The sequence below is a fragment of the Eretmochelys imbricata genome, chromosome 6 (assembly GCF_965152235.1).
Source record: "Eretmochelys imbricata isolate rEreImb1 chromosome 6, rEreImb1.hap1, whole genome shotgun sequence".
NCBI lineage: Eukaryota > Metazoa > Chordata > Testudines > Cheloniidae > Eretmochelys > Eretmochelys imbricata.
In genome coordinates this window covers 94,818,176-94,838,873 of record NC_135577.1, presented here as the reverse complement: position 1 = coordinate 94,838,873, position 20,698 = coordinate 94,818,176, and the positions used below count along the sequence as shown (strand labels likewise).

At 41.4% G+C, this 20,698-nt stretch overlaps 1 protein-coding gene across 1 annotated transcript in view; it reads left to right on the top strand.

Annotated features, from left to right (window-relative positions):
- CEP128 (centrosomal protein 128) overlaps positions 1-20,698 on the top strand; it is a 441,360-nt gene that overhangs the window by 397,676 nt on the left and 22,986 nt on the right. Inside the window, exon 21 of the mRNA XM_077819212.1 lies at positions 14,983-15,060. Within this exon, the coding sequence (XP_077675338.1) occupies positions 14,983-15,060 (78 nt within the window). The remainder of the gene's footprint in view (positions 1-14,982; positions 15,061-20,698) is intronic.

Below are 20,698 nucleotides of genomic sequence, written 5' to 3'. Positions count from 1 at the left end.
AAACTCTAAACTCTTTTAATAGAGAAGAGTGTAGTCATTAATGATATAAATGCAGCACTTGATCCATATTACGGAGGTTACTGTGCATATTATTAAATCATTGTCACACCACTTCTATGGGTCAGCTAAAAGCTTAGCCTTCTTTTCTTCTTTCCCTCCCTCTCTTTGACTTGTTCTTTGTGCTGCCTCCCTCTTTATTGCAGTTCTCCCTCTCTTTGGTTTGTTTATTTTGCTCTTTCCATTCCCCCATCCCCAAAATGTCTTCTTAGAGTCTTGTGGGACATATGTTATGTGCCTTCTGTGCCTCAAAATGAGATACATTTGGGAGTGTACAAGTTATCCTATGCAACTCAGATCATAAATTACTCTGTGGAGTTTGAACTTCTTTTTAAATTAACATATATAAATTGAATGCTGTCTTGAAGGCTTTTAAAATGAGAATCTGAGTTTTCATTTTTTTTAAAAGTATAAAACCGTTGTGGATGCAAAGTAAAGCTTTAAAATATAAAACATTAAAACATATAACTGCTGCCTGCCTGAGTCTGCAGACAGTCTGAAACATGAGATCCAAGACGTGTGAACTGCCCTTTCTAAAACTTGCTGCCACTCCAAAGAGGTGCAGGATAATGGCATAGGCCTGATGTTAAGGGGGCTCCATGTGAGCTGTGCCTAGGACCCCCAGTGAGCTTTAATTCAGCCCCACATGAAAGTTAAATCTCAAATGAAAGCTGCTTCGCTGTTTGGAAGTCTAGTACTTCAGGAAGATAAAGGAGTTAACGTATACAGTAAACTAAAGTTTTTTAAAGTTTGATTTGGCTTGTAAACCAAGAAAACAAAAGATGTTTAATTTTGTAAGGTGTTTTTGTTCAAAGTCAGTAGTTTTACAGTCCTTTTCATGTGATGGGATGTTCCTGAAAGGTATTGTTTCTCTAAGGGCTTGTCTACACTGGCAAGTTTCTGTGCAGTAAAGCAGCTTTTTGCGCTCAAACTGCAGGCGTGTACACCCTGCCAAGCCACTTTGTGTGCAGAAGCTCCTCAGTTGCAGCGCTGCAAAACAACCCACCTCGATGAGAGTCATAAGGCTATTTGCGTAGAGGCTCCAGCACTCTGTTGCCAGTATAGACACTAGATTGCTTTCTGCACTGTAATTGGCCTCCAGAGCTGTCCCATAATGCTTCAAGTGACTGCTCTGCTCATTGTTTTGAACTTATCTGCCCTGGAGACATGCGCCCCTCCTCTTTCAAAGCACTGTTTCTGACAACTGTTGAGTGCTGTGCTGATATGCTCCAGAACACAAAGCAAACCACTAATGTGGAATGCTTGTGCTGTTGAACACAGAGGGGTGTGTGTGTGCGAGAGAGAGAGAGGTGGGGGCCGATGTCTGGGTTTCCCCCACCCCCTACTTCAGGACTGGTTGCTTCCTGCCGCTGTCTGAACTTACAGCATGCTGACACACTCTTTGTCCCCCAAAACACACTGTCTCTCTCCTCCTCCCTCCATACACACACACACTCTCTGTCACACACTGACACCCACCCACACACACACACACACTTCAATTGAAAAGCAGCTGGCAATGTAGTAGGATGCCCATGGAACAATGGGATTGGGAAACCTGCATCATGTGACACTGTGCCTGCCCCATGAGACATTGCAAACCCTTCCCAAAGCACCCTATGGCCAGTTGCACAGTGGGATAGCTACCACAATGTACTGCTGTGTTTGCCTTTGCAAGAGCTGCTAATGTGGATGCGCTCCAGCATCACAAGGAGCACAATGTGGACATGTAACAGCAGTTTAATTACATAATTTTAATAAAAGTGGTATAACTTATGGTGCAGAAACTTGCCAGTGTAGACATACCCTAGGATGACTGCTGAGCAGTAGGGGCTGATGTTTTGTTTCACACATAGTTAACTTTTCCATTCATGAAAGCTGGCAGATAGATGGCTGGTGAGAATCTGCTGTGTCTTTCACATATCCCTCCACCTTTCAAACCCACATACAGACCAGGACCACAAACTACTCTGGGAAGAAGTAGCAAACCATGCAACTCATCGTAAATTAATGGAGTGGAAAATCAAGGCTTTGATGAACATAAGGCTACTGTAAATGAAGCATGCAGTATGAATGAGTACAGTTTCATTGTGGGAGAGGAGCAATTGTGGGCAGTTTAATGAGGGAGATGCTTAGAGATTGATAGATACTTCTGGGCAATTTTAACCTGAAACAGAAAGGTATAGTCAGACCCAGTTTGAAAAACTTGATTTAGGTATTTTACAGATATAAAAACAGTTCTACATTAAAATCTGTGGAAAGCACTTAATCAGGATGTGATTACCATATCATTGTTTGCAGGGTGGAGGTATAGAGAAGAATCCAGCTGAGAGTGTGCTTTTGATTAATTTAATTTTTGCAAATTATAAGAGTTTGAGCAGTAAAGACCCAGATGTGGTGTATGAGGAAATAATTCCTTTATTTCTTTAACATGTTCTTAACGTGAACTTTGAAGGTAAATCAATAATTTGACTTTAAAACATTTTCAATAGGACTTAATAAATTAAATTACAAGACATTCATCTGAAAATAAGAAATATACAATCCAGTTTTGTCTAGGCTTAGATAAGCCTTGCAAAATTATCATGAAAATTTACCAGCCAGGTTCAAAATCTGCTCACTCACCATTCCCATTTTGGTGACGATAAAGAAAGAAATGTTTCACTTGTTATCAAAAATATTTCTCACTTTGGGTTTGAATTTTGCAAGACCAACTTTTATTAGCTCACTGTTCAAAGATAATTAGAATCGGGGTTTAAATTCAGCCAGAGCTGTCCAGGGCAGAGCTCCAGTAAATATTTTCAACCCCCCTGGAGTTTTTATAGCATGTTGTGGGAGGAGAGGGGCACCTCTGGGAAATATTCAGTAAGAATTTTACACCTGATTAGAATGAATATACACTTAACTTTCCTTTCCATCTCTTTGGTATTATCTCTTCTAAACAATTTGTTATGGTAAGTTTTCAGTCTCACAGTTCATCACTTTTCTTTGTATTGTATGTCCTCAAATTCTTCCAGCTTCAAGAAGTGGCTCACTTATCTGAGAGCATTTTTTCTTGTATAGGTTTTTCCATATCTGTACCCATGGTGCCTTTCAAATAAGATTTTGAAACTCAGGCAAAATAATGCAACAGTAATATCAGGTGAAAAGACAAAATCCATGGTTTTAAATTAAAATGTATCAGATTTACTCTGAGCAATTCAATTATATTGATTTTAGCAGTTACTTAGATTTCTTGCTGGAACAAGTTAATGTGCATCATCAACTGCATCTTCGTGCATGTTCCATCCTGCAGCTTAATTCAGAGGTCTACAAGTGATAGAAACAGAAGAGGGAGTATTCCACTTTTATTTGACATGTTGAGTTGCAACAAGCATGTTTTCTGCAAATGTTTGGCCCACTTTCAGCAAATTTGTTATATAACTTTATTGAAACATCTCCCTGGTGAATTTTATACAACTGCATTTGCCTCTAATCACTGCAAACTGAAAAGGTACATATACCATAATGATTTCATCCTACTTCACCATGGATAATTATGAATGTAGGTCCTTTATTATTCTTTGTCCACTTCTAAGGTATAATTTATATCTGGTCTTCTTTACAAATAAGCTCAAATCCTTTAAAAAATTAAATGAATACACCACTTAAGATCCCAAATCATTTACAGATTGTTTGTAGATTAAACACTTACAGATACATTTTGTGATTTGGAGTCAGCAAAACGGCAGTGTTTTTAGTATAAAATGTGTAGATTCAATGTATGAATGAAAACACCCTCTGATGTGCCCATTTATTGATACTAATAAAAACAAATGCTGTATGTGTAAAGTCAAAATATGGACTTTACAGTCTGAACTCACTCTGATTACTTAAAGAGTCTATGCTTAGTCTTCCCCAGACAGTGGTCCCCAAATTTTCTCTGCAGAATCATGTAACACCTTAAACATATTAAAAATATATAGTAGTAAAGTAGTTTATTTTTATTATTTTTACTGATATTTTTTAGTTTTTTAAGAGCCCACTGTATTTTGGAAAACCTGCACCAAGACTTGATAAAACATCTTTAATTAAGCAGTTTATCTAGATTTATATTGTAAACATTTACGTACCTTATTTAAAAAAAACAAACACCCTTTTTAGGCCTATAGCAAACAGGTTATTTTTCACATGTTGATATTTCTCCTCAAAGCACTTTCTTTCAAAGGGCTACTCATCCTCACCCTCACCAGTTTACTCCTTCTCATCAGCATTGAGCAGAGATGCCTCTCCCTTGCCTTCAGAGGGGGACACCTGGAACAGTATTGATGGTTCCTTGCCAAGAGTGCTGCCCCAGGCTAAATAGGAGTGTCACTGGGCCAGATCCCTAAAGCGTGCCATCTTGACCATACCCACCTTACTGGGGACCATCATTGTACATGTCCTAGAGCAGATCTCTCTCTCACATATCCAGAAAAAGGGTGAGATCCTACTGTCCATCAGCTTTCCTGGACAGATCTGTAATACCAGAGCCTGATGTTACCCTCCGGCAGATGGAGTTAATGGAAAGCCAGCAGTGATCCTCAGCTCCACCCAGAGTTGTCATCTTCATCACCTGATGAGGTAATGACACCAGTCCCTACCCTGCCGGGTGATGACTTCAAAGCCTTCCAGGAGTTTCTATCCTATATAGCAGAGACCCTGTGCATCAACAGAGTTACCCAAGAGAAGTCCCACCAACTGTTTGGTATTCTCAGCTGCACTACTTGGGCCAGGATTGCCCTGCCCATCAATGAGGGCGTAATGGAGCCAACTAAGGCACTGTGGCAAACCCTGGCCACTCTTCCTCCCACCTCTGAATGCCTGCAAAAAGGGATATCAGGAGACTCTAAAAGGCTTCAAACATCTTTATGTCCACTCAAACACAAAGTCCTCACTAGTATCTAGAGTCCAGCAGAAATCCAGATCTTCATAAGATACTCCTAAGGGCACAGACTCAAATAAATTAGACTTGTTTGCGTGCAAAGCATACTCCTTGGCCTCATTTCATCTCCAGGTGGTGAACTACCAGGCCTTGTTCATGAAATATAACTTCCTCATGTGGGAGAGGTCTCTCCCTTCCTGACAAAGGTCCCACCTCAGTATAGGGAGGAGTTTAAAAAAAAAAAAGGTCAAATAGTTGCAAGCATGGCACCGCAAACAGCCATGGATGACATGGCTATGAGGTTGATGGCCACAGATACCATGATGACATGGATGCTTGGCTGCTAGTGTCAGTGATACCCAAAAGGAACAATCCACCATTGAGTTCCTGCCTTTTGAGATCAAAGAACAATGAGGTGCTCCATTCCTGAAAGACTCAAAGGCTATGTTAAAGTCCTTAGGGAATTACACTCCAGCTCTCTACCTGAGATCTTATAAATATCAGCCCCAACAGAGACAAAGGTCACAGTCATACTCTGTGGGCCTACAACCAGAATGTCAGCCTCCTGAAAGATCCCAGTACTTTCGCAGACATCCATCCTTGACTTTCTCTGTTACTTACCTGACAGTCATAGAGGCAGCTGCTTTGATAAGAGTGTTTAGAGACACACCAGAGCTGATCGAAACCCTCTCTTTACCCTCCAGAGCCATCTTGCCCCTTTCCACTGAGCTTGGTCCACTGTGATATCAGACACATGGGTCAGAGACATCATCGACAAGGCAATGCTATTCATTTCCTCTTTACCCACTACCCACCTCCCTTCCCCTTTCCTCTTCAGAGACCCTTTTGTGATGCTTAGATGTTCAACCCAGACAGTAAGAGGTTGTGTCGCCACCTGCCCTGCAACTCTTGGTTCCTTAAATGTTATGCAGCTGTGGCTCACACCCTGACACTAACAGCCAGCATACAAGCATGCAGGTCACATCCTGGCTTCTACTGCCCAGTCACTTTTTACAGGGTGACCGCAACACCCGCCAGTCCCAAATTTCCCCAAAACCATCTGCCCTGGAGTGTCCAGCTCTCTCGCTGAACACGTGCAGAAGTTAAGTTCGCTGCTCCCGTAAAAAGAGAGCACCCCCTGGCTGATTACCTTAACTAGGGTTGACAAATAGTCTGTTTTAATCAAAGCACTGAATTGGTTTATAGAAAACATAAAGCAAGTTTATTAAACAAAAGGTCATAGGTTTAAGTGATAACTAATAAAAGGAATAAAGATAGAAAGTGTTAAAAGAAAACAAAAGTAAAAATACACTTCTAAGAGTAAAACTTAATTATATGATCCTTGTTCACGATAGTTTCCCTACTTACAGCAACTTTTCCAGCATGACTAGCTGTTGCATCCAGGATCCACCCTTACAGAACCAGAGTGCTGGTTTCTTTGTTCCTTCAAGAGATGGATGCCAAAATGGCTTTCTGTCCTTGTTTATATCTTCCCAAAGTCATTGACCCTGCTTCAAGAGGCAGGAAGGCTTCCTGGAGTTGCAGTTTCCATCCCCATCAAGATTATTAGGTGGTCAGTTTTTCCCGCTTGCTCTCATGATGGCTTTGTCTACCTTGATTGTAAATGTGCCTTCATGGTCTGTGCCTGGTGACCAGGTTGGTCAGACAAGTAAATATGCATTCCTATGTCTAGGGCAGATGGGGCTTATGCATTGCTTGTCAAACACATTTAAAGAACATAATTCTATCACATATTTATAATTCATTGTGCACATCCTTCACATATATCACACGAATATTAAGGATCAGTGAGTTAGTTTTCCAGTGAGATATTACATGCCACTTTTTGGATATATATCATGACAACAACGTGTTAAGTGTAATGAGTATGTCAGGCCTGACAAGAGTTGCTGACACAGAGTAGTGAACCACCAATGGGCCTCTTGTTTCACACCTCACGACAATCCAATTACATACAGAAGTGGCCTCATTGCTTTATCTCAGCACTTTACAGGTACCACAGGAGTACAAGGGAAAAGGCTTCTAACTCCTGATACTTCATCGTCCCATTCTCAAACAACTCCAAAGCAAATACATATGCCTCCTCAGGTTCAGGATGGTAACACTTGCTTCTGTCATTCCATCTCTCCAGGGTCAGATTGGTTATTGGCTCTCACCTTACAGGAAGCATCCTTCCACATTCACTTGGCCCCCAGGAAGTACTTGAGATTCAAACTGGGGCCAAATCATTATCAGTACAAGGTACTGCCATTTGGACTCTTCAGAACACTGAGAGTCTTTACAAAATATTTAGTCATGGTAACACCCCACTTGATAAGACACTTCCTAAGCAAACAACCAGTGACCAATCATGCATGGTCCCTGTGGAGATCCATCATAAAGTTGAAATTCCGTATTTGTGAGATTTCCATGATAGACCAAGGATAATGCCAGAATATCTTTTCCAGGGGGGACAGGAGCCAGAGCTCATTGCCTGATGCCTTCCTTCTGCAGTAGAACCCAGGCCTTCTTTATAACTTTCCACTGATTCCCTTGATTCATCGGGTGATTTCCAAAATCAAAAGAGAACAAACCGCAATCATTCTTGTGGCTTCATACCAAGAGAGATGGCTTTGGATGATACACCTGCTACAGATATCCTGTCAGCTGCCAATGCATCTCCCCCACTCCCTGGATTTGATTGCACAGCACCAGCCTGATAGCCTATCCAGACACAAAGTCACTGCATCTGATTAATTTGCCCAGATGTTAGCTGGGTAAGTAACATAGACAGGACTGTTCTAGAGAAGTCCAGGAGATCCTGTTATAGAGCAGGAAGACATCCACCAAAAGGACTTGTGTATCAAAATGGAAGAGATTCTTGATTTGGACCTCTCCATAGGGCATGGACCTTAGGCAGGCTACAGTACCAAAGATCTTCCATTGCTTGCTGCATCTGAAACACTCTGGCCTTATGGTCCACCTTCCAGCAGTCTTTGCTTACCATATGCCAGTACAGTCATGCTTGGTCTTCTCATACCCCAGAGCACTGAAGTTCCTCAAGGTCCTGCTACATACTTATCCACTAATAAGAGAACCTTTTCTTGCCTGGAATCTCAACATTGTCCTCTTGAGATTCATGTGCATTCCCTGTGATCCTCTGTCAGAATACATCTTACTTCAGCTCACTCTGAAGATGGTCACCCTTGATGCTGTCACTTCAGCTAGGTGAGTGATTGAGCTCCAAGCACTTCTGGCTGACCCCCTCTACATGATATTTCATAGGTACAAATTGATGATGTATCCTCACCCTAACGTCATCCCCAAGATGGGGTCTCACAGATCCATCTCAATTAATCAATCAATTTGCCTGTCTTCTTCCCAATACCCAATTAACATTGAGAGAGAAGTTACAGATGCTCGACGTTTCCAGAGTCTTACTTTACTACATGGACAGAACCAAACTAATCATATTGTCTCCCCATTTATTTCTCGCTATAGCCATCCATTCCAAAGGCCAGGCCACCTTATCACATCTAATATCTAAGTGGATAATGCAACATATCTTTCTGTGTTGCCAGCTGGCTGCTGTACCTCTCCCACTGAACATCAAGGGTCATACCACCAGAGCTCAAGCAACATCCTCTGCCTGCATCAGAAAAGTGCCAAATTCTGAAATCTGCAAGGTGGCAACACATAGTAACCCACTGACCTTTGTCAAACATTATGGATTGGACTTAGCCATGAGGGCAGATGCCAAGTTTGGGAGAGCAGTACAACAATCATGGTTCAGCTGATGCAGCTGATAATGCTTCATCCCACCATCCAGTGAGGATGCTACTTGCCTATCACATACAGTGGGATCCATGCTGGCATACACTCAAAGGAGAAAGAACACTTACTTACTCTATAGTAACTGCGGTTATTTGACCAGCCCTCCATTTCCTGCTTTCAGAGACCTCAGTGAACATGGGCTTTGAATTGCAGGCGAACTGATGGAGGATTGCAGCTGCTCCAACTTTGATGTCCTTGCACTGGAGCATGAGAAGCCATGCGGTGCTTGCAAAGCCCCAATGGATACTGCTATTCAATAGACTCTGATCTCATCCTTGTGAGACTTATATGCACTTACAGTGCGATTCACACTGACAGCAACATCTCAAAGAACCACAGTTACTGTAGGGTAAGTAATCATTCTTTTCTCTGTTTCGGATAAGTTTTGAATATGGCTTTAGTTGAATTATACAGTTGCTGATCCCCTGTTTGGCTGACACCAATACACTGATGAGGGTCACAGAAGACACTTTGTTTTTCTGAGGGAGAGCTATTACTAGTGTGCTTTCTATGAGCTGAGCAGATGAACATCCTGGACTTTTTTCCAGATTTTTTTAAATTGAGCAAAAAATAATAATTTTATACCCTGAAGACTGTTGTTATTAGACCTAGAAAGTGAGTTTTTGAGCATATACCACACTTTATTTTTATTTGTTATATGCAGTTTCACAAAGAGAAACAGTCCTCTGAAAAAGATGAGACAGGCCTGCTTCCCTTTAGAATATTGCCTTGTTAAATCTGTTTATCTGTATAGTTAGGAAACTGTTGGACATTCTATTTTTTGATGTTTTCGTCTTCACATTATAGTAAGGTTTGGTACTACTGAGATTTTAAACTGTCTGGGACAGGAACTGTCTTTTGTTGTGGGTGTACGGTGCAATGCAAATAGCAACAGCTTTCGGGCTGCCATCTGAGCATGTCTTCCATTGCTCCTTTGTCATTAGAGACCCTTTTATCTCTGTTAGGTGATTGAGGTTTGACTCCAACTATGCTGTTGAAGAACTGCACCTTTTGCTATATTTCAGTCTGATACAGATTGATTCTCTTTGGGAATAAAGGAGGCTTGTAAAGCCATATTAAATCTCTGTTTGACCAAGGAAGTGTACCTTTTCCTTCCTAATGCTGACCATATAACAGTTTTTATGCATTAGTTATTTTGCTTCTATGACGTTTTTGGGTGACCTTTCATCTGATGTAGATTGTAGCCTTCTGGGGCAGGCTGCACTAAACATGTAATAGCCCTGCTTAGAGCTATCCACTTGTTTCTTTCTTTGTATCTTGGTAAAATTAAAGGTGTCACTGTCACTCTAAAAGCTTGGTCTGGGACCTAGATAGGATGGTCTTGCCGTCTGGTGAGCTGAACTCTCCAGGATGCGCAGCAAAGCTTCCTTAGTTGAAGGCCTTTAGCCCAGTTTGCACAGATTTCAGAGCATGTTGTCATTTGACTTTGTAATTGATTAATTTTGTGTGGCTTGTGGGGTTTTGCTTAGTTTTGGTTTATACTTCAGCTTGCAGCAGCAGTAATAAGGTTTATGGTTCTTTGCAGATTAGGAACTAGAGTAAAAGAACCCGATGCAGAGTAATGTACCGGTAATTTATACCTCCATGTGCCAGTGAGACCTCTTCTGCCAAAGGAAGTATTCACTCAAAAAGCAATGTTGCTTCTACGTGTCCTTCAGCAAGTAGTGGAGGGACAGCCTTTGAACTTCCAGAGGAACCTGGTCAGTAGGAAGGCTGAGGAGATGCTCAGTATTATTGCATGCACCATCTAACCTAGCCACACGCCTTCCCTGGATCTTACCACCCACTTGTTTTCAATTGTGCTCAACTTGCTATACATTGGATTTGAACCATTGACGTAGAGATGAAATGCTGCCTATGTATCCTGCTATTGATTCACTGCCCGAAACTTTCTGCAATATTTAGTAGATATATTTCTACTGCAAAAAATATAAAATTTTGACTATACATATTCTTTGCATAATTCTTAACTGTAAATGTTTCTATTTATGAAAAATGACTGTGGTTCATTCCTCTTGGGGGGGGGGGTGTACATACACACATACTTCTGTTGCAGATTTACAAAATAATATTTTTGTTAAATCTACTTCACTATTATAATTACAATACAAAGAAATTGTAGCTTCTTTCTGCATAATATCACTAAGATATGGCCTATTCTATCCAGCCACACATCAAGTGCTTAAAGAGCTCCGAAAAAAAGTGGGAGGGGATCATGATCCCCACATCTGCCCATCTCCCTGCCCAGTGCTCAATTCTGACCCCAGTGCCCAAATCAATCTTGTCCCTTCAGCCCTCCCATCTGTTCTGCCCCCTCCAGCCTCATCTCTGCTCCTCCTGCAGCCCATGGATTTTTTCACATCCTTCTTCTAGGCCTAGTGGGGGGCCTGCAGCAGGGATCCCTTCTGACCCTTCCAGGCTGGGGGGGCAGCTCCAAGAATTCTTCATCCTCCTCTGCCCTTCCCAAGCCTCATGTTGCAGGGAAGAAGAGGGGAGGAGCAGAGGAGCCATCCAGTTGTTCCCAGGAGAGGCTGGGGAGGTGGGAGCGTAGCTGCTCTGAGCTACTGTGCTCTTTCTGCTCTTCCCCTCCTCCATCAGAATGGTGTGGGCTTTTGAGGGGAGGGGCAGCGAGCTCTGCCTGCTTTCTGCACCAGCTCTGATTCACTGCTGTACTCCAGGAGGTGGGCAAGTAAGTGGTGAAGGCAGCTAGTCATAGAGGGTTTTCTCCAGTTTGTACTAAAAATGTGCACCCTTCAGCAACCCATAAAAAGAAAAGGAGTACTTGTGGCACCTTAGAGACTAACAAATTTATTTGAGCATAAGCTTTCATGAGCTACAGCTCACTTCATCGGATACATTCAATGGAAAATATAGTGGGGAGATTTTATATACACAGAGAACATGAAACAATGGGTGTTACCATACAGACTATAACAAGAGTGATCAGGAAAGGTGAGCTATTACCAGCAGGAGGGGGTGGGGTCGGGGGAACCTTTTGTAGTGATAATCAAGTTGGGCCATTTCCAGCAGTTGACAAGAACAGTAGGAGGGGAAATAAACAAGGGGAAATAGTTTTACTTTGTGTAATGACACATCCACTCTCAGTCTTTATTCAAGCCTAAGTTAATTGTATCCAGTTTGCAATTTAATTCAAATTCAGCTGTCTCTTGTTGGAGCCTGTTTTTGAAGTGTTTTGTTCAAGAATTGCCACTTTTAGGTCTGTAATTGAGTGACCAAAGAGATTGAAGTGTTCTCCAGCTGGTTTTTGAATGTTATAATTCTTGACGTCTGATTTGTGTCCATTTATTCTTTTACGTAGAGACTGTCCAGTTTGACCAATGTACATGGCAGAGGGGCATTGCTGGCACATGATGGCATATATCACATTGGTCGATGCGCAGGTGAACGAGCCTCTGATAGTGTGGCTCATTGTGTATGTTATTAGGCCCTATGATGGTGTCCCCTGAATAGATATGTGGACACAGTTGGAAATGGGCTTTGTTGCAAGGATAGGTTCCTGGGTTAGTGGTTGTGGTGTGTGGTTGCTGGTAAGTATTTGCTTCAGGTTGGGAGGCTGTCTGTAAGCAAGGACTGTCCTGTCTCCCAAGATCTGTGAGAGTGATGGGTCATCCTTCAGGATAGGTTGTAGATCCTTGATGATGTGTTGGAGAGATTTTAGTTGGGGGCTGAAGGTAATGGCTAGTGGCGTTCTGTTATTTTCTTTGTTGGGCCTGTCCTGTAGTAGGTAACTTCTGGATACTCTTCTGGCTCTGTCAATCTGTTTCTTCACTTCAGCAGGTGGGTATTGTAGTTGTAAGAACGCTTGATAGAGATCTTGTAGGTGTTTGTCTCTGTCTGAGGGGTTGGAGCAAATGCGGTTGTATCGTAGAGCTTGGCTGTAGACAATAGATTGTGTGGTGTGGTCTGGATTAAAGCTGGAGGCATGTAGGTAAGTATAGCGGTCAGTAGGTTTCCAGTATAGGGTGGTGTTTATGTGACCATTGCTTATTAGCACCGTAGTGTCCAGGAAGTGGATCTCTTGTGTGGACTGGTCCAAGCTGAGGTTGATGGTGGGATGGAAATTGTTGAAATCATGGTGGAATTCCTCAAGGGCTTCTTTTCCATGGGTCCAGATGATGATGATGTCATCAACGTAGCACAAGTAGAGTAGGGGCATTAGGGGACGAGAGCTGACGAAGCGTTGTTCTAAGTCAGCCATAAAAATGTTGGCATACTGTGGGGCCACGCGGGTACCCATAGCAGTGCCACTGATTTGAAGGTATACATTGTCCCCAAATGTGAAATAGTTATGGGTGAGGACAAAATCCAGCCACCAGGTTTGCAGTGACATTATCGGGGATACTGTTCCTGACGGCTTATAGTCCATCTTTGTGTGGAATGTTGGTGTAGAGGTCTTCTACATCCATAGTGGCTAGGATGGGTTTTTCAGGAAGATCACCGATGGATTGTAGTTTCCTCAGGAAGTCAGTGGTGACTCAGAGATAGCTGGGAGTGCTGGTAGCATAGGGCCTGAGGAGGGAGTCTACATAGCCAGACAATCCTGCTGTCAGGGTGCCAATGCCTGAGATGATGGAGCGTCCAGGATTTCCAGGTTTATGGATCTTGGGTAGCAGATAGAATACCCCTGGTCGGGGTTCCAGGGATGTGTTTGTGCGGATTTGTTCTTGTGCTTTTTCAGGGAGTTTCTTGAGCAGATGGTGTAGTTTCTTTTGGTAACCCTCAGTGGGATCAGAGAGTAATGGCTTGTAGAAAGTGGTGTTGGAGAGCTGCCTAGCAGCCTCTTGTTCATATTCTGACCTATTCATGATGACGACAGCACCTCCTTTGTCAGCCTTTTTGATTATGACTTCAGAGTTGTTTTTGAGGCTGTGGATGGCATTGTGTTCTGCACGGCTGAGGTTATGGGGCAAGTGATGTTGCTTTTCCACAATTTCAGCCCATGTACGTCAGCAGAAGCACTTTATGTAGAAGTCCAGTCTGTTGTTTCAACCTTCAGGAGGAGTCCACCCAGAATCCTTCTTTTTGTAGTGTTGGTAGGAAGGTCTCTGTGGGTTAGTATGTTGTTCAGAGGTGTGTTGGAAATATTCAGCAACCCAGTTCATTTCTAGGAAATTTTATTTCCTACGGCTGCAACCTGGAGCATTTCAAGCACGACACAAAACTAACACATCTCAGTTAGTGCAATGTCCTTTTCTTGCCTCACTCATACCCAGTCAGAATGCTTCTGCAGGGATCATTTTCCTAGCATGTTGCTTTAACCTCATCACCGTTCTTCTTGCTTCCTCCTTCTGGCTCCCTCCTCTCTGTCACATCAAACAAGCTAGTTGTTTGCGCTTTCAGGACCCATCCCAACCCATCCCTACCCTGCCTATCATCTCTCATTCTGTATCAAAAGATTGACTCGCACCTCATTTGGTCTATGATGCCAGTCTCCATTGTCTGCTTGTTAAATTTTTAAACAAGCTCCGTCATGCTTTCTCCATGCAGCCCCTCATGCTTGACAGGAGCTCCCTGTAAACTTCCATAGAGCTATTACATTCTCCTCCTTCAAAACCCCCTTAAAACTTTCCTTTGTTAGGATGCCTACAAAAGCTGTACCGTGGTTCAGCTGTTGGGGTCCTGAGACCACAACCTATCATGCTGACCAATATTGTCTCATTGTTTTCTTGTATTTGTCAGTATTAATCTATTGTCTCTTGTCTTAAAATTAGCTTTTAAGGTCTTTGGGGCAGGGACTGTCTTCTGTTTGTACAGAATCTAACACAATGGGGTCTGGGTCTATGTCTGCTAAATGCTATGGCTATGATGATGATGATGGTGATGATGATGATAATTAATAATAAGATGAAAATCAGAAATTACAGCCCTTGTGAATAAGAATCATTGCAATCAAGAAATTGATGAAAATTATTTATAGATGCTCATGATAACAGAGCAATTTGTTGACAATTACTGTTGTCATTTTTAGCTGTAAGTAGACATTATTTTTACACTGAGTAGTTTAATGACACAAACAGAGATATTTACATAAATCCTGGAGGCTACAACATGTAAAGGGAATTTTAGTGTTTCAGACTTCAGAATAGGGTTGAAAGCATTTATCAAACTTTTATAATGCTTCTTTTTTCTTGTGTTCTATTCTTCAGAGTACCCGAATGGCCTTGGACCATCTAGAGTCTGTTCCTGAGAAACTGAGCCTTTTGGAAGATTTCAGAGATTTTGGAGTGAGAAAGTTTTCACTTGTCTCTCAGTATTTCTGAATTGTTGAGAATAATTGACAACTTCCTGATGTGCAAAGAGAAATCTATCACCTAAAGGACATACAATGAAATCTAAACTACAGTATTCCAATTTTAACTCATATAGTAATAATGGGGTTTATTTCCTACTCTTGAGGAATTAGTTGAAAATCGTGGAATTAGTTTAACTTTATACTGGTAAGGAAATACTGGAATAAGAACAGATTTAAAAATTTTATTAAAGCTAACATTAAAAAAATTATATAACACGTAGGTTGGGAAAAGAGTGTTTGTACATTGGAGTATAGTGCTTAGATTAGCCACAAATATAAAGTTAGTTTTTAAGTTATATGACTACATTATGAAACTTTCAGTTTAGGCAAGCCAAGATAATTGAGTAAACTATTTCAAGTACTGTTGCTATAGTCTTTACTGACTTGTTCAAAATAGGTTGATGTGGTGCCTTTTTTATTAGTGATTATAACTTCTGCATCAATAATTAGAAAGAGGCAGGTTATTGTCTGATTTTTGTATAGACATAACATCCTGCTGAGTGCCTGTGCTTTCATAACTCAGGTCATTTATTGATAAGCCTGTGAAAACTGCATAATAAGCATAAAAGCTGTTTGAGAGTCAAGTTTGTTCATTATGTTAGGTAGATACATCCTCATATATTGAGGGGAAAATCAAGCACGAAGTTCGGTATGCCAAATTGATGAACATTGTCACATCATCTTGAACATCAAATGCTATCATTACTTTCTATTAATGTATACTCCAATGTTTAGGAGTGCAACTCTTACATTCAAAGTGCGTTCTTTGGAAGGTTACAATATGTGTTCCAGATCTTCCACATTCTGTTTGACAGTTCCAAGGTTCAAGAATGACTTAGGTCACAAGGCACCAATTCAGCAAAGAACTTAAGCATGTGCATAAGTTCCACAGAAGCTGATGAGCTTTGCAGAATCAGGTCCCAGCAGAATGAATGTAGTGGTCTCAGTCTCATCCTTAGACTGTTTGCAGCATTGTGCTATTCGTTTTTCCGGCTTAGTGGTGTATTAACAGAGAGATTGTTGTGCATGATGAAGGGAAATGCATTAGTAATACAGAACAATGCAATTTAATGGCCAAATCCTGTTTGCTGTACTCAGACAAGTAGTCCCACTGATTTTAATAAGACTACTCTTTTGAGAGAGGTAAGCAGAATTTCACTTTATTTTATGTACTTCACTTTTTATCTCAGACAAAACATTTCCTAAAGCACTTTACAGAGTTAAATTGTAGCACAAAAGGGAGAGAGAAGAGAGTTTAGAAATTATATTTGAAGGTTGAAGAGCAATTGATAATTGATTAGCTGTAACGATACGGAGAGGCTGAGTGGGGTTGTAATGCTTACATGCTAACCTGGCATACAACCTGGGTTATAAATTCTTTGGCTTACACAGCCCTTGCCATCATCTTTTGCATGTGAAGCACTACACAACTTTTTGGCATTGTAGGAATAATAATGGGTCAAATCATAAAGTCCTTCAGATTTTACTCAGTTACTTGATGATTTCAATAAGAATTTTGATTGTGTAAGGACTTTAGGATTTCAACAAATAATAACAACAACAGTAATACAGTTAGCTCTTATTTAACCATCATCAGTAATAATTCACTTTGAACACTGCAATTAAATCCATTCATCCCAGTTTTTAACATATCTTCCCAACAAATCCAGAGAAGTGAGTAGAAATAGCTGATGTTTGCAGTAAATTTCCTGTATAGTTTCTATACTTGGTTTCTGACCCAATACCTAGAAAAGTGTGTTTTTTTCACAGCACAGCTGTCAAATAAAGATATATGGTTGTCTTGACTCATGGGGACATACTGACAGTGTTAAGAGAGAGCCTGTCAAGGCTGGTAAGCCTACAATTAGATCTTTTGGGGCTTAATGGCTAAATTGCTGTGCTGTAATTCTTTTACATTCATGAGAGCCACACAAAATTAGGAAATTCTATTCTGAAAACCTGTTGTTGTTTTCGAAAGTAGAGTTGGGAACCCAATAGCTCAAACAAACTTTTAAATCTGAATTATTTAAAACATCCATCAGTGAAAATGCATATTAATTTTCATTTATTTTCTATATAGAATCTTTCATACTGAGAGATCCACAAGCACTGCACACATTATGTTTATGGGGGACACTGTATTCTGGTCTTTAAAGCACAAGGCTGTGAGTTAGGAGACCTTGGGGCTGATTCAGACTCATCTTGGTTTTACATCAGTGTATGTCTGTTGTCTTCAGTCGAGCTCTGATTAGAGCTGGGTGAATAACTGATTTTTTTGGTTCATTGGCAGTTCCTCCTTCTGATGTGGAACAGGAATTTGAACTTGGGTTTCATGCATTGCAGGAGAGCACCCTAGCCACTGAACTATAGGATATTCTGGTCTTTCTTAGTCTCTCCCTGTTGAAGTTCTTCCACTTTTGATGAATAATTAACTAGTAATTGGAGTAGGGACTTGAACTAGAGTCTTCTATATCTTAGGGGAGTGTCCTAACCACCAAGCTATAGAGTAATTCTCACATTTTTTCACTGGCCCAATGACTATTCATTGTTATTCATAGTAGCAATTCATAGTATTTCATAATTTGTTTATAAAAAGTGGAACACCTTCACTGGGAGAGAGTGAGAGACCCACAACAGAATATCCCATAACCTAATGGTTAGGCTGTCTCTTGCAAGTTGGGGCTACTCTAGTTAAAATCCCTTCTCCACATTAGGTGGAGGGGGGGAATTGAACCTGGGGCCACATCCCACATGATTGTACTAACCACTGGGCTAAAAATTATGAAGAAGTGCACCAGCAACACCACAACCACCACCTCCTCTGGTAGTTTTGTGAATGGCACCTTACGCTCCAAATATATTTGGCAAATTCAAATCAAATTTGCAAATAGTTTTGGTTCGGCCCAAACTGTTTTTTTTGGTGAATAAACTATTTGCTCTGAAAATTTTGCTCTAGCTCTAGTTCTGATATACCCCAGCATGAGTAAGATCAGCATCAGACTCCTGAGCTCTAATCCTGGCAATGTGATTTGGGGCAAGAAACTGCACCTCTCTGTGCCTCACTTTCCTTGTCTGTTAAGTGAAGCTGATGATACCTATCTCACAGAGGAGTTGGAGTGGTTGGGCAATTAGTATTTGTAAAGCACTGTGAGATTACCAAAGGGAAAAGCATTCATTCCAATTATTGTTTCTGATATTTACTCACATCAGCACTGAAATGTAGCCAGTGTTGGGGTGGGGGAGCAAACCCTTCTGCACAAAATGTGAAGAGGGAAAATTTTAGGGAGAGTCACCAGGGCAGACTTTTCAGACAAGTGAAATAAGTTGGGTAATATCCACATAGAACAGACAGGACCTCCATTTTTAAGGTCCTTTCTGAAGAACCTCTACCCAGTAAACTTGGTGGAACTCATGTGGTCCAGGGAAAATTAGTTTGTTTTTTTTTAAAGTGTAGCTGTGCTCTGAAAAGTGACATTATAAAAATGGCTTTGTGGGGTTCTATGTATGTTGTTTCTCAGTCACTTCATAACAAATTTACCGAGTTTACAAATCTGATTTTTTTTTGTAACTGCCAGCTTTGAAAATTAAACCTGTGTTCTGAATGTGAAATTGAGTTCCTTCTGACTCGTATAATCATCATCATAAGTACTGAAGGTTCTGACACTGGAACTTAGTTAATAAATCTTTGGGTGAAATGTGTGCCTGATTAGACCCTAGCTTACTCTTCAGTAGCTGTGTTGACTCTGCAAATTCACCTGTGAGTAAAGGTGGGAAAAACTTTGCTTTTTTCAGTCAAGTATGTAGAGAAATGATGAACTTGTGGTGAAATCACTGAATAAGGATTCAAAAGATCTGCTTTCACTCAATGCTTTGTCACAGACATCTTGTGTAATTGTGGGCAAGTCATTTAATCTCTATGTGCTTCAGCTCCCCATTGGTAAAATGCGGGCAGCATTACTTAATTTTTCCTTCTCTTTGTCTGTTAGATTTTAAGATATTTGGGGCTGAGGCTGTCTCACTATGGATTTGTAGAGCACCTAGCACAATAAAGCCACTAGCTTTGGTGAGGATGTATAGTCATGCAAATAATAAATAGTTATAATGATATCATAATTAAGGCTACGATTTAGTCATGGGTACTTTTAGTAAAAGTAAATGGACAGGTCACCGGCAATAAACAAAAACTCACGGCCTGTGACTTCTCTATGACATATACGCATGACTAAATCTTAGCGGGGGGGGGGGGGGTGGCGGCGGCACTGCTTGGGGGAGGGACCCCGGGAGGGGCCCGGGGCCAGCTGTACCAGCTGCTTGGCTGCTGTAGCCGCCCCCAGGGCCACCCACTCACCGCTGCTTCATCCGTCCTGAGACCGCTGCTGGGGGCTGCAAAGAAGTAGCTGCTCCAGCCGCCCAGGACTGCTGCTCAGGCAGTCCCCAAGGTCAGCCGCACTGGCCACTGCTTGGGGCCGCCCAAACAGTGGCTGGTGCGTCTGGCCCAGGGGCCACTGCAGCAGTGGCTGATGCAACTGCCTGCGGGGCCGCCCAAGTGGCTGGCTGCAGAGCTGCTCCAGCACCAGCCATTGGGCTGTCCCCAGAGCCACCTGAGCAGCTGGCCCTGGGGTCAGCCACGCTGGCCACTGCAGAAGTCACAGAGGTTGTGGAAAGTCAATGAATCCATGACAGACACGGAGCCCTAATCATAATAGATGGACTTTAATTCAAGGAGAACCTCGGCTGAGTAAGCATTTTTGTGTAGCCGTTTTTCTGACCATAAATATCCATCCTTATTTCCCTGACCCAACACCTCAAGAAAGAATGGTTACAAATACTGGATTTTTAAGAAAAAGCCTCACATATTTACTAAGAGTGCATTTTCCAAGACAGAGAAGTGCTCTCAAAGGGATATTTCTGCTGTACTACAACTTTATCAGATCCTACAAGCTAAGCAGTGTCGTTCCTGATTTGTATTTGAATGGAGACCTCCAAAGAACACCAAAGTACTGTAGAAAATGGTGGTCGTGGGTCTGTATATAGAATTCTTCCTTCCAAGTCAATCTGCCATGGATTGCAGATACGTAATTTAGATCTGCTACTCAGGATTCAGTCCATATCCAGATTTTTAGTTCCGGCCTATCTCTAGTACTGTATGTCTATATAACCCTGTTTGAAAACTTGCCACTTGGTACAATTTGAAGTACAAATTTCAAATATGAATTTGGCAGCATTTGGTCCCTTATGCTGGAGTTTTTGATTATTTTATATAGGAAGACAAAATTATATTTATTAAATGTGAGTTCTGTCATGTTTCCTACTTGGTATGCCATGTAGGTGGTGGTTGTCATTTAAATGCTTGAAAATTGTGCTTTTATTGAGTGTTTTCCGACATTAAGCCACAATAACTATCTGACTGCAGTATTATAGAGAGTTAGATTTTTATCCCTTTGCTGTGAAGGTAGGGTTTGATTTGAGGTTCTGTTAGTATTTCAGTTTGAAATGATACATTTGAAAATGATGCTTCCATACTATGGGGAAGAATCTCTCTTCTAGATCCTGCTAAGTACACAGCAGAG